We start from the raw sequence: 12,412 nt of genomic DNA, 5'->3' as shown, positions 1-12,412 counted from the left end.
TGTCATTAAGAGTTTCCTAACTTTATTACTAATTCACATTACTTAATCATGAATATAATTGTTCAAAGGTTACAATGTCAGGATCAGTGGCCAGGATGTTGGTCGTGGCACTTTTAGTCATCGCCATGGTATGATCGTGGATCAGAAAACAGACAGTGTATTTGTACCATTGAATCACATATCTGATAATCAGACTGGATTTTTAGAGGTTAGTCATACAGAGTTTTATTATACAGAAGGATCATTAATGTTTGTAGCTGGTGGTCTTAAAATTAAAAAAAATACTTTTATTTAATTGCTGAGAGACAAGCCCACCAGAATTAGAAATATAAAGAATCTACACTGATGGTGAGTTGATTTTTCTCGAGATGTAAGAAATTTCATAATCAAAGAGCTTAAGTTGCAGATTCCGTTTCTCTTAATATTTCAAATGGAAAACAATCCAATTGTAAATTCTCCCAACATCTATTTTTAAGCATTATGGTTGTTATGTGCAGTCAATTTATGATGATATGTTATGTGGAAATTAAATAACGCCAGTTGATATTTTGCAATATTCAAATTTCATGAGTTATAAAACCTTTTTCTTTTTGATTTCATTTGGAATATTTAGCCACTTGACAATCAGTATCTGTTTCATGGCAGAATTTCTAGCTAATGTCACCAGGAGAACAGTGTAAGAATGCTTTCGATCAATGAAATTTAATAGACAATGCAACACAAGTACACAACAGCCCATTCCTATTTTGACCAATCAGTGTCTGAGAACTCAAATCTTTCTATAGAATGAAATATTTTCCCCACATCAGTCAGGACATTTAAAAATTAATTAAAAATTCTAGAAGGATTCATTCAATGATTATTTGTCATTACTTTTGATAAATGATGTTTTTGTACTTCTTGTAACTTTTTTTAATTAAAAAGTTTTACAAAAAAAATTTGGTTGTTTGTTTTGTATATAATAAACTAAGAATTAAACAAATGTAAAGTGTCAAATATTGTTTACAAAAGGAAAAAAAATAGAAATTCCTAGTAAGACCTTTATAGCTTACAATCTCGATTCTTGTTGATGAAAGCTTAATAAATAACATTCATCACTTTATACATCCATTCATTCTACCCAAGATTGATGTTTGTATTTTGTGCTTTCTTAAAAAATTTGTCTGCTAGCCATCTTACTTGATACACAAGTGCTTTAATATATTTACATTTGTATACCTCCATGAATGATTTGTTTCATAGTTGGCCAATAGTTCCTTGTCAGAAGAGGCTGTTTTAGGGTTTGAGTATGGTATGAGTATAGATGATCCTAACAGTTTAGTGATATGGGAGGCACAGTTTGGTGACTTCTTTAATGGTGCTCAGATCATAATAGACACATACATATCTAGTGGAGAACGTAGGTGTAAAACTAACTGAATACACAATTTTCAAACAGTTAAAATTATTAAAGAAGATACATTTACAAAATTCTTTATTGGTATTACATTATCTATTTTTTTGTTGATTTTAGTAGGACAGTTAAAGCTATTTAAAAAGATACATTGACAAAATTCTTTACTGGTATTACATTATCTATTTTTTTGTTGATTTTGGTCAAAAGTTGGCATTTCAACTTATTCTCCTCATTGGCTGATAGGTCGAGAAATATCGTAGTTACCGGTAGATTTTAAAATTGATTTTTTGTGCATGAATTTTCAAATTCTATACTGAACTGAATTGAAATGTATATTTTAACTTCCATTGAAAGATGAACATGGCATATTTTGGTCAAAATGAGATTAAGATTTGTGTTCATTTATATGCAAACTAGCAGATTCATTAGTCCGATTTTTGAGCAAATATAACCGTAAAATGTTTATATCTTATGCTGCGAAAAAACTTTTAACATGTATTAATTACTATTTGGTGATGTGTATATTAAACTTTGGTCAGAGTTCAATAAATAGTTTCGTAAAATACAGATTTTGAGATTCAAATTTTTTAGAAGGAAAATTGTCAAAACTACACATAGTAGTCAAAGGAAGTTTTTATTAAGCAGTTTGTTACTGTAAGATGTGCATAATTGACTTTGATTCTATTATGGAAAAAAGAACTTTCTTTAAGCTCTTTTCTGGGTCCAACTGACCTTGTGATGATTAATGATTTTGGTCCCTATCTGACATTGCGATGATTAATGTTTTTAGGTTATATCTGACCTTGTCATGATTTATGATTTTAGTCTCTATCTAACCTAGGGATTATTTATGATTTTGGTCCCTATCTGACATTGTGATGATTAATGTTTTTGGTCCCCATCTGAAATTGTGATGATTAATGTTTTTGGGCCCTATCTGACCTTGTTATAATTTTGGGTCATACCTGACCTAGTGATGATTTATGTTTACAGTTAAGTGGTTATTACAGAGTGATTTAGTGATGTTGTTACCACATGGTATGGATGGTGCAGGACCTGAACATTCCTCGTGTAGGCTAGAAAGATTTTTACAGGTATAATGGTTCTATTATGTTAATAAATAAGTCTTCTATATTATAATATGTAGGGTACCATTTTTTAAGGGAAATAATGCACTCTTGGGGATAAGGGCTCGTTTTGGGATAACAATCCATAAATGAAGTGCACCTGCCTATGAAGATTGTCATTGGAAGATACCAGTATTACTAAAACTATGATTTCTATGTGGGAACATTATGAAGTTGTCCGTTTCTTGCAGAATTTTGAATATAACAGTATCTTTTTGCAGATAAATGATACAAAATTATTTAAGTATATGATTTTTTTGTCTCGAAAGGTGAGACTAAGGTAGTACTTTACAGTGTTGCATCTGTGTCCAAGGTATGATTTTCATGTTAAGTTTCCTGATTAGGTCACTTCAAAGACAAGTCACACTATTGTTTATGCACATTGTATGGTGCAAACTATTACATTGCCATCAATTTGTGACATCGCTTTTTGCATGAAATTCTCGGATTTATCTCCCTATGACCGTAGAAGCAATATGACGTCCAGATTCAAGGGCGGCTTTGGAAAATCTTCCATAAATGCCAGGCACCCATCTGTGTGTTTGTTTGTCTTACACAAACTCACGACTACAATTTCACAACAGATTCCGAGGAAACTTATACCAAATGCTACTAATACTTAAACGTTGAAAAAAAAATGATAATCAGCATTGTCCAATAGTTTTGGGGGAGTTATGCCAATTTGATTATCAAATATTTTAGGGAGGGTCGGATGGGAGATATCGAAGTATGTTCTTTTTTCTTGGAGAATTTGAGCTAGTTTTCCTAATCCTGACAAGTTGTTGAACTGAGGAATATTAAAGATAGTCCTGTATTATTGCAAATAAAAGATAATTTACCAGTTCATTTAAGTTAAAAATGTAGAAAAATATTTCCTAGTATCTAATCCAGGCTGTGATTCAGATGGTTGGATCCGGCAAATGCTTCTCCCCTGAAATTTAAGGATATATTTTTTTTTGCATGAAATCTTGATTTTTTTTTTACAAATATCTATCCCCACAAATGTTTTTGCATCACCACGCTTAGCCTTTAAATTTTATTTATTACCCCACTTAAATTCTTGATCTTATGCATATAATTGGTTGTTGTCCATTTGCAAAAAAAATCTACAGTATCAGAGTAAGAACACCGGAAAAATAATAACTAGGATGTATGTTTACCAAAAAGGTTGGTCTGCCAAGTTATTTTCTTGATCAAGCTTTTTCGGAAAATCTTAACTGATGATCTAAATTCTCTATAACAGGATAAGGGGGGTCATGTTTCATCAAAAGATGGATCACAAGTTTCCCTCTTCCTTTGAAAGGGAGTTTGTTCTCCTCCTTAATCAAAATAAGGTAAGAAATGGGAATATATTTGCCATTAAAATAAGGATTCCTACTTCTACTTAGGGAGCAACCATTTGATTTTTATTGAGGTCTAGGATCAAATTTTCTGTCCTGTCTTTTTATATTGAGAAAACTTTTTTCTTCAGCATAGAGTGCCGAAATATTTTTTAATGTAAACAAAAAATATTAGGACAATAATAGATCCTGCCTTTTTATTTCTTGAAAATTTCAATCCTGCCTTTTCATTTCTAATTTGATTCAAAGTAGGCTTCTTCAAGAAGACAAAAACTTGTACAAGTACATATGGTAGGTGCATTCTCTTACATGTAAAAATACTTCACTGGCGGCTGTCTTGCGATATTTTCTTCCTTTTTTTCAGTAAAAATATTACTACTAACTGTTGAGATGCTCCACGTACATTTGAAAATGTTGAACTTTAGATCTGATAAGTCATTGGCTATTGAAGTATAAATAAGTATTGTGGTAACTTAAATTATGAATATGAATTATAACATGTTCTTGTGAAGAGACACGATCATGATACTAGAATAGTTTTATGTATATTTCATTGTTTGCCCAATATTCTGTTCTCTCCAGTCGTAATTCTGTTGTCTTTTGTTTGTATCCTCACAGTCAAGTTTTTGTATTGCCATTTTAAATATCTATTTTTTCTTTCTGTTTCCAGACAAGATTAGAGACGTCTGAATTGAATTCAGAAAATGACAAAAACTCCCGATTTCACGATTTATGAAATGCTATATCTTCATTAAAAGCATGGTGACCTATATTTTTAAGAAGCTTATTTTAATGCCATTACACTTGAGAACATTTCAGTAAAATTTCACGAAATTCCTAACATCAGAACTGGTTAGTGTGATTTGCCATTAACATGAACCAATTGTGCTAGGTCAATCATATTTGGTATACAGTTGCATTAGCATCACTGTATCAGAATCCTGTATTCATTTCATGCATATGCCCCTAAAGTCATGGTCTAATGACTTTAAATTTCATATTAAGATTTCTGATTATTCAGTTATGTCCACTTCAATGGTTTCAAATGGTTATATTTATATCATAAGTTATCCATAATATATAGGATTAGTAACAATGTCCCATCAATCAAGTTTGGAATCATAGTGTCCATATGCAACAGGCTAGACATGTATCTGTGACAGCGGTTTATTTTGTATGTATTGTGTTTCTTATAGGATGATCTTTTAAAACTGCCATTACGGTAAACAAATGTTTGTTCAAGGTAGTATGGTACACTGTAACTTGAGAACATCTTATCAGATTTATTTCCAATAATGTTTAATTGTTTATTATGATGGTCTCATTCAAATAGTGAAAATTTGAATTTCCTTTCCTGAGTAATGGGATTTATTTTCCAATTGTCAATCTTGATAAGCTGATAGCATTACTGAAGTTTGTGGTAGTAATCTTAACTAGGATGATGGCTAATTCTTTTCCCCACCTTTTTTACAGTTATTAACACCTTTAGCTAGTTTAATGTATTTTCTAATCAAGTAAACATGGAAAGTAGGCAGAAAAATAAATTTAGGAGATGATTTAGTTTGAGTTTGGGATTTCTTGAGCATTTTTGCAAAAAAAAAAAGTTTTAGGTCAGATTTGACATTCATATTTATGTTGGTTGGTAAAGTGGTCAAAATTGTGTACATCACCCCTGAAACATTGGAGTTTGCAGGTTTGTAATTGGCACCTACTTATGATGCACATTCATGGCGTTTGTAGAAAATGAGTTGAGTCTTTTTCTACTTGAAAATATGGAAGATATGTTTGTTAAGATATGATAACTTTTATGTAAACTCTTGTGTACAACTCTAACCATAAACAATTTAGTTTTTCAGAGGAAGCCTTCAAAAATGTTTTTACTTAATAGTATATAAATGATGCTGTTACAACATGTGATGTGCAGAATAAGCAATATTTTAATTCTTTTTATTAGTTAGAAATGACTAGTCCAGTTCACTTTCTTGGACAGTTAGATACTGCTTATATTTTCTACAGCATTAATGACTATTTCTGTTTTATAGATGACAGATAGTAGTGAACATACAGTTGATGGTGATAATGTCAATTTCCAGGTCATTAATCCAACCACTCCTGCACAATATTTCCATCTCCTACGGAGGCAGGTATACTCATATAGTCATATCGTGTCATATTAAACTTTAATTGTGTTACTCTATTAGGAAAGATAGTATGATTGTTGTATGGCTGTACAGTTTTATTGATATTCATACATCTTAATTTATGATGTAAAGTTCTTGTTTCTATTTTAATTTCTTTATCTGTATTAAAGTCCATGATTTTTAAGTCTATTACATGTTTTGTCTTTGATTTTATAAGGGAATATAAAGTTAATATATAAAAATGTTACACAATAGTTTGTTTGAGGAACAAAGTCAAAGTGATGACTATTTAGGGTTCCTGACTTTGTTATATGGGCCCTCATTAAAATTGATATACATTTAGTTGAAAGTTGGACTACCTTTCATAGTTGGAAATCACTGGACAATTGTTTCAAAATATTTTTCAGGTATTAAGAAACTTTAGAAAACCACTTGTTGTTGTAGCACCAAAAGTCATTTTACGACTTCCTGCAGCAACATCACACTTGGAAGAAATGAAAGCAGGGACATCATTTCTACCTGTAATCAGTGATAAAAAAGTCAAAAATGAAAAGGTCAAGAAGGTTGTTTTTTGTAGTGGAAAACATTTTTACATTCTTGATAAAGAAAGAGACACTAAGAAAAATGACGATGTTGCACTGATTCGATTAGAGGTGAGATGTTTTATGATGATTGTCCCCCAAAATGAAGAAGTGGTATATATACTTTCACTTGTTTTGGCCCCTTTAAGTGATATTTATTGAAAATATAAGCTTACTCATTCAAAAGACTTCATTGCGGTCTTTTTAGCAACCGGCCAAAAACAAACAAACAAAAACAAAACGTTATTTCATTCAAATGTGAAAATGAATTATTGTTTCTATGAAATTTTTAATGATTTCAATTATTTGGAGAGGCTCAAGCCTGAATTGTGTGCCCCAACTGTGCAGGGTTTGACTTCTGCTATTGTATCAAACTGTTTTTGTGAAGCACTTTATTATTTTATATTGTAAAGTTTGTGCCTATTTCCTGCTGAAGAGTTTTTATTATTAAAATTGAAGTGATGATATATAAATTTATTTTGTAGAGTTTATGTCCATTTCCTGCCGAAGAGTTGCAAAGTGAAGTAAAAAAATATTCAAATGCAAGTGGTAGGTAGTAATTAACATACCCATATAAAAAATTACCTCTCCCAAATTACTTCCAGTAAGCCAGTTATACATGGTAGTTTTCTACACAAATATTATTGTAACTTTAGTTCTAAGTTTCTCTAAGTACATACATTACTTCATTTATCACTTTCCAGTTTAGTTATATATTCATTGAAAAGTAAGAGATTGTATGTAATTCCTTATTAGACAAATTTACTGTATTATATGTTGATAGATTTTGTTTGGAGCCAAGAAGAACATAGAAACATGGGAGCCTGGTCCTTTGTGGCACCAAGATTTCAGAACCTTGTAGGATGTAAGGTATACCACCTCTGTTAACTCACATTGATTCATACATGATGTCTTCATTAAGGTTAACTAAACTGATCTAGGGATTCAAACCCCCATTTTCTGCCCATGCAAACAAGTTAGGGCAGATTGAGGTTCCCCTATAAATTCATTGGTCTGTTTGTTTGGATAGGGGATACAGGTCTTGTTAGGACCAATCTCCTAGTAATTTTTTTATACAGTGGAACCTTAATATATTGAACATGGAAGAGTCAAAATCTTAGATAACTCATACTAATTTAACTGTCCATGCAAAACTACCCTTACTCCAATCCAGTTTTACATCAGATTGCTCCGACTTGAAATGTCAGATAACTTGAGGTTTTCAAACAGTCCCCTGGATAGGGCTTCGAAGTTAATTAACCCTGATGTCTCAAAGTCAGCTAATTTGTCAGAAAACTGATTGCTTTATTACACACTATGTTCAATGTTTGTTTTCACATTGATTAGTGTGGCTTTTGTTATTACTGGTTGACAATGTTGTGGCTTGATTTTTGTATTTAATTCATCCAAAATAGCTTGTGTTGTAAGAAGAATTGAATTCTAGGCATTTCTACTAAAACACTCGGTGTTGCTCAGCATTTAAAATATGATATACAACACACACAAAGTATCTTCTGATATGACATGAAAATCATTTACGAAGTACCCTGATAAAGTGAAGTACATGTACAAATGCAACAAATGATGTAAAAGCAGAAATAATCAATGACCAAATTTTTCCTTGTTATACTTAGATAACTCTGAACACTTTTGCCTGGTCTCTTCGACTTTGATTTAACAAGGTTCAATTGTAGCTTTAAAATTTTGAAGATTGTTTATACATGTTACGATGGCCAATAGAATTGCTAATTTTTAAGTGAACATATGAGTTCACCCCCCTTTTATACCTTTTTTTTTATACATTGGTGGGTGTAACTACAGTAACACATACTTTTGTGACAATCACTGATAATAGTGTCATTAAAATTTTTAAAATCCCTCTCATCAGCATCCGATTAAACTGGTCCCTACATTACGAAATGTTCTATGGAATGAACCTATTATCTTATCGAAACAGATTGCCTGGTTATGTTGGATTTTAATTTTGTATTTTCAGATACCACTTCTTTTCCTTTATATGACTATGCCCTTTTTTCATATACCGGTAGTACATTGTAATATACACCATTCCTTTTAAGTTGCTGAGGCAGTCTTGATATGAGTTAATTATGTCAATTACATGCTTCAATGCAGAGTATGGGGGCTTCTCTTTTTCTATTTTGTTTTGTGTGTAAAATTCATGTTTCCATGCTGAGCGTGAAGCCAGGAGGTGGGCTTCACTTTGTCTAGTTTGATCTAAACAAAAATTGACAAACTGAAAAAAAAAAAAAAGCTAATTACTTCCTCAATTCCAATATTTAACTTATAGGTAACAATAGATAACTTAGCACATAACAAAATACTCATAAAACTATTACAGTTCACTTTTTGAATCTTATTTGTGAATTTATCACTTTATATTCTCTTTTTTTTTCAACATAGGTGAAGTATGCTGGTAGAGACCACCTTGGTACTCCAGCTACAGGTATCGGTGAAGTACACAAGAAAGAAAATATTCAGATTGTAGAAGACATTTTTAGCAGATAATAACTACTTCAGTATATACGTTTGTGTGTTTAAAATGCCGTTTGGAAATGTAGCTAATGTGTTTTTTGTCACTAATCACCATTTCTTCATTGTTGAGTAATATTTGACAATTATTTACAGTTTCCAATACTCCAGTCTTGCATCCCTTGTGCTTTTGGTGACATATATTTGTGTATTCTAGAAAAAGATTATGTTAAATCTGGAATTATAGTAACGTTATTTTTTTAAAGTTAAACATCATTTGTAGTCAGATATTTTTTGAATTTTCACTTATGGAATGTGTACATGATCTCGACATTACAAATATTCTTTTTTTATTTGTCATAATTTTAGGCTTGGTACACATAGGAAGAGATTTGATGTGTACAAGTAAAGACTTTATGGTAAAATTTAGAGGTTTTTCTAGTCATTATCCTCACAAAATGTTGGTTTTATTTTAATTACAGGTAGTATTCAATACATGTTTTCTATGTCACCTTTCTTTTTCTATTTTTTGCTTTTTTATTTATGAAATTTATATAATAACTAACAGATACAAATGCATTTAAAATATTTTTATTTTGGTTATAGTCAGAATAATATCTTTTACATGAATGTTTTTATATGACGGCAAAAAAATTGTGGTCATATATTGGTATAGCACTGTCATTGGTCGTAAATACTTGGTTTTGGTGTGATAACTTAAGTTGTGGTTGACCCATTATTTTGAAATTTTGATATGATTTTACTAACCACTACAGAAAGGTTCCTATTTAATTTAGAGTTTGTGGCCCCTATGATTTAAGAAGAAGTGGCAAAAATTGGTAAAAATAGATGTTTTATTAAAATCTATGTAGATTGTTAGTTTTTCTTCCAATTATGATGATTCCTTTTTTATTGTGTTCCTGATTTAATTCCGGTAAACAAATGTATCAGCAGATTTGATGCATTTTGGACTGTGTTCGAGTTATAACAGGTCAAAGGGGCCATACCCCAAAAAATCACTTTTTTAAATTTTTGTTCCAATTTCATAATTTATTTCCTTATTTGAATTTTTATGAAAATAACTGCCTGCATTTTTTCAATCAGATTTCAGATATCTGTTATGGTTGTCCAGTTAAAAGGGTTCAAATGGACCACACCCCAAAAAATTAACTTAATTAATTTTTGGTTCAATTTTGATTTTTTTTTATATTTGAATTTCAAATTTTGTGCAACAGTGTCCAATCCAGTTGTTGTGTCCATAATGAATTGTAAATCCCTATGCTTAAGTGTTTCAAAAATTAATATTGTGACCACACTAGCCTCAACTGTTCAGGGTTTGACCACTGCAGTTGTATCATACTGCACACGGCAAAGCTTTTTATTATGCAAATGCTGAAAATAATGTTATGGAGACTTAATCATTGTCATCTGCAGCATTTAATTCAATTTTAGTTGACATTCTGTTTGTGAACAATAATATCAGTATGAGTTCTGTATAAAATTGTGCCTGAAGGATCCATTTCAAAACAAAATACTTCACTGGGTACTGTTTGATATGACTACAGAGTTTGAACAGTTGGAGGAGATCTGAACATACTGTTTGGTACAGCTCTGAATTGCAATTGCTATTAATAATTGACACAAGATAGAAATGTTACCATTCAAAAAGATAGAAATGTTACCAGATTCAAAGTGACCCCTTATTCCTCACTAGTTGCAGACGTAACCCTAAATAAGCACTTCTTTTGGCACCTTGTGGTACAACTTCATAGAGATCAATTCTCTTATAGTTAAGTTATTGTCCAGACATCATAAAAATTATTGTTTGTGGTCCCTAGTTTATAATCAGTTCATGCTACAACCCCCAAATTCAATCCCAGTCTTCTTTTTGTGACACAATATCAAAGAAATTCATTCACTTATTGTCAAGTTATTGGCCTTGCATAGTAAAAACGTATGTTCCAGGCTCATTTTTTGGCCCTTAATTCCTGAACTGTTCAAGTCACAACCCCCAAAATCAATCCAGTCATGACACCTTATGGAACAGTTTTAAAGAGATCCAAGTTATTGTACGGACATCATCAAAATGCTTGTTTCTTGCTCCGCTTATTGCCACTAATTCTTAATTTATTCAAGTCACAAGCACCAAATGCTGTATTTATATTGTCCTTTTTCCGCAGATCTCATTTCTATAGAATTGCTATTTTTCTGAAAAGAATGTCAGTTTTTGTAGTTTTTAATGTCTGTTTACTTGAAATGCTTGTATAGACTATTTACATTGGAGGAATTTGTTGTTAAAATTTGTCCTGGCATTAGGTACAAAAATGCCAAGGACTACTAAAATTATTACTGAATGAGTACCAAAAAACATGGTATACATGTATTATGAAAATGCACATTTCTTATTACATTTATCAATCAGTTACTTAAAACAAATGTTTTGCCTCATCAGTCAACATGACATACAAAGTTTTATTAACAGTACAAGTTCAAATTTAAAATGGCAAAATAATTTGTCTATAATATAATCTGAGAGTTACATAAAAGCTACTGTCTGTAGAAATTAGATAATAAAATTCGAAACAGTAAATATGGCTATACATACAACACCAGCAGAGAATATTTTTTATATATATATAAATATGGTCTTTAATTTTTGTTTCATTTTAACTAGAAATTAGAAATTGAAATTTACATCCTTACACTTCCACCTTATGATGCTGTGTATCAGCTCTATTTTTAGAATATCAAAATGGACTGTTTCAAAAAGCAATATTAAGTTATAATAGACCAGTTAACCATACAATGGACTGCTTAGAAAAGTAATGAACAGGATGTTGTTAAATAAATCAGGCAAATATATTTACTGCTATAATGAAAAGTTTTTATAAACTGGTTGTATTAAGAATTGTTTTAGATTTTAGTTGTAGATCTGTTCATTACTTACAAGCTGTGATAAAGAGGTCATTTCAGATATCTTTTAAATAAAATGGAAAATCATTTACTTTTATTATGGCCCTGCCACGAAGTGACAAAAAGCACATACTTTAACTTAGTCCATCTGTATTCCTCAACAATTTTCCTGACTCTTGCAGTTTTCGAGTTGCTCTGTTGTAATATGAGTATATCATATTGGGTTAATGGTGGACTTTACTTTTTGTACTGCTTTGTTAATTTTTGTCAAATCATGTTGAGTCAGGCTTCGCTGGTTATTTATTCACTACAGTACATATGAGATAGAACCCATTTCTGTGTGGCAGTATATATATTGGTTGACATATAGGTCAAAGGTCACCTATCCAGGGCACACACACATTGTCTTGAGGTTGTCTACCTA

At 31.2% G+C, this 12,412-nt stretch overlaps 1 protein-coding gene across 1 annotated transcript in view; it reads left to right on the top strand.

Annotated features, from left to right (window-relative positions):
- LOC148623708 (2-oxoadipate dehydrogenase complex component E1-like) overlaps positions 1–12,075 on the top strand; it is a 39,628-nt gene extending 27,553 nt beyond the window's left edge. The window contains exons 16-23 of the mRNA XM_088565741.1: positions 69–208; positions 1,243–1,399; positions 2,390–2,490; positions 5,906–6,007; positions 6,412–6,657; positions 7,071–7,134; positions 7,370–7,455; positions 9,007–12,075. Of these exons, the coding sequence (XP_088421867.1) occupies positions 69–208; positions 1,243–1,399; positions 2,390–2,490; positions 5,906–6,007; positions 6,412–6,657; positions 7,071–7,134; positions 7,370–7,455; positions 9,007–9,111 (1,001 nt within the window). The 3' untranslated portion in view covers positions 9,112–12,075. The remainder of the gene's footprint in view (positions 1–68; positions 209–1,242; positions 1,400–2,389; positions 2,491–5,905; positions 6,008–6,411; positions 6,658–7,070; positions 7,135–7,369; positions 7,456–9,006) is intronic.
- Positions 12,076–12,412: the final 337 nt, after the last annotated feature.

Source organism: Perna viridis, chromosome 2 (genome assembly GCF_037379345.1).
Source record: "Perna viridis isolate PV_CMFRI_1.1 ecotype Kerala chromosome 2, ASM3737934v1, whole genome shotgun sequence".
NCBI lineage: Eukaryota > Metazoa > Mollusca > Bivalvia > Mytilida > Mytilidae > Perna > Perna viridis.
This window is presented reverse-complemented; position numbering and strand designations above follow the sequence as displayed.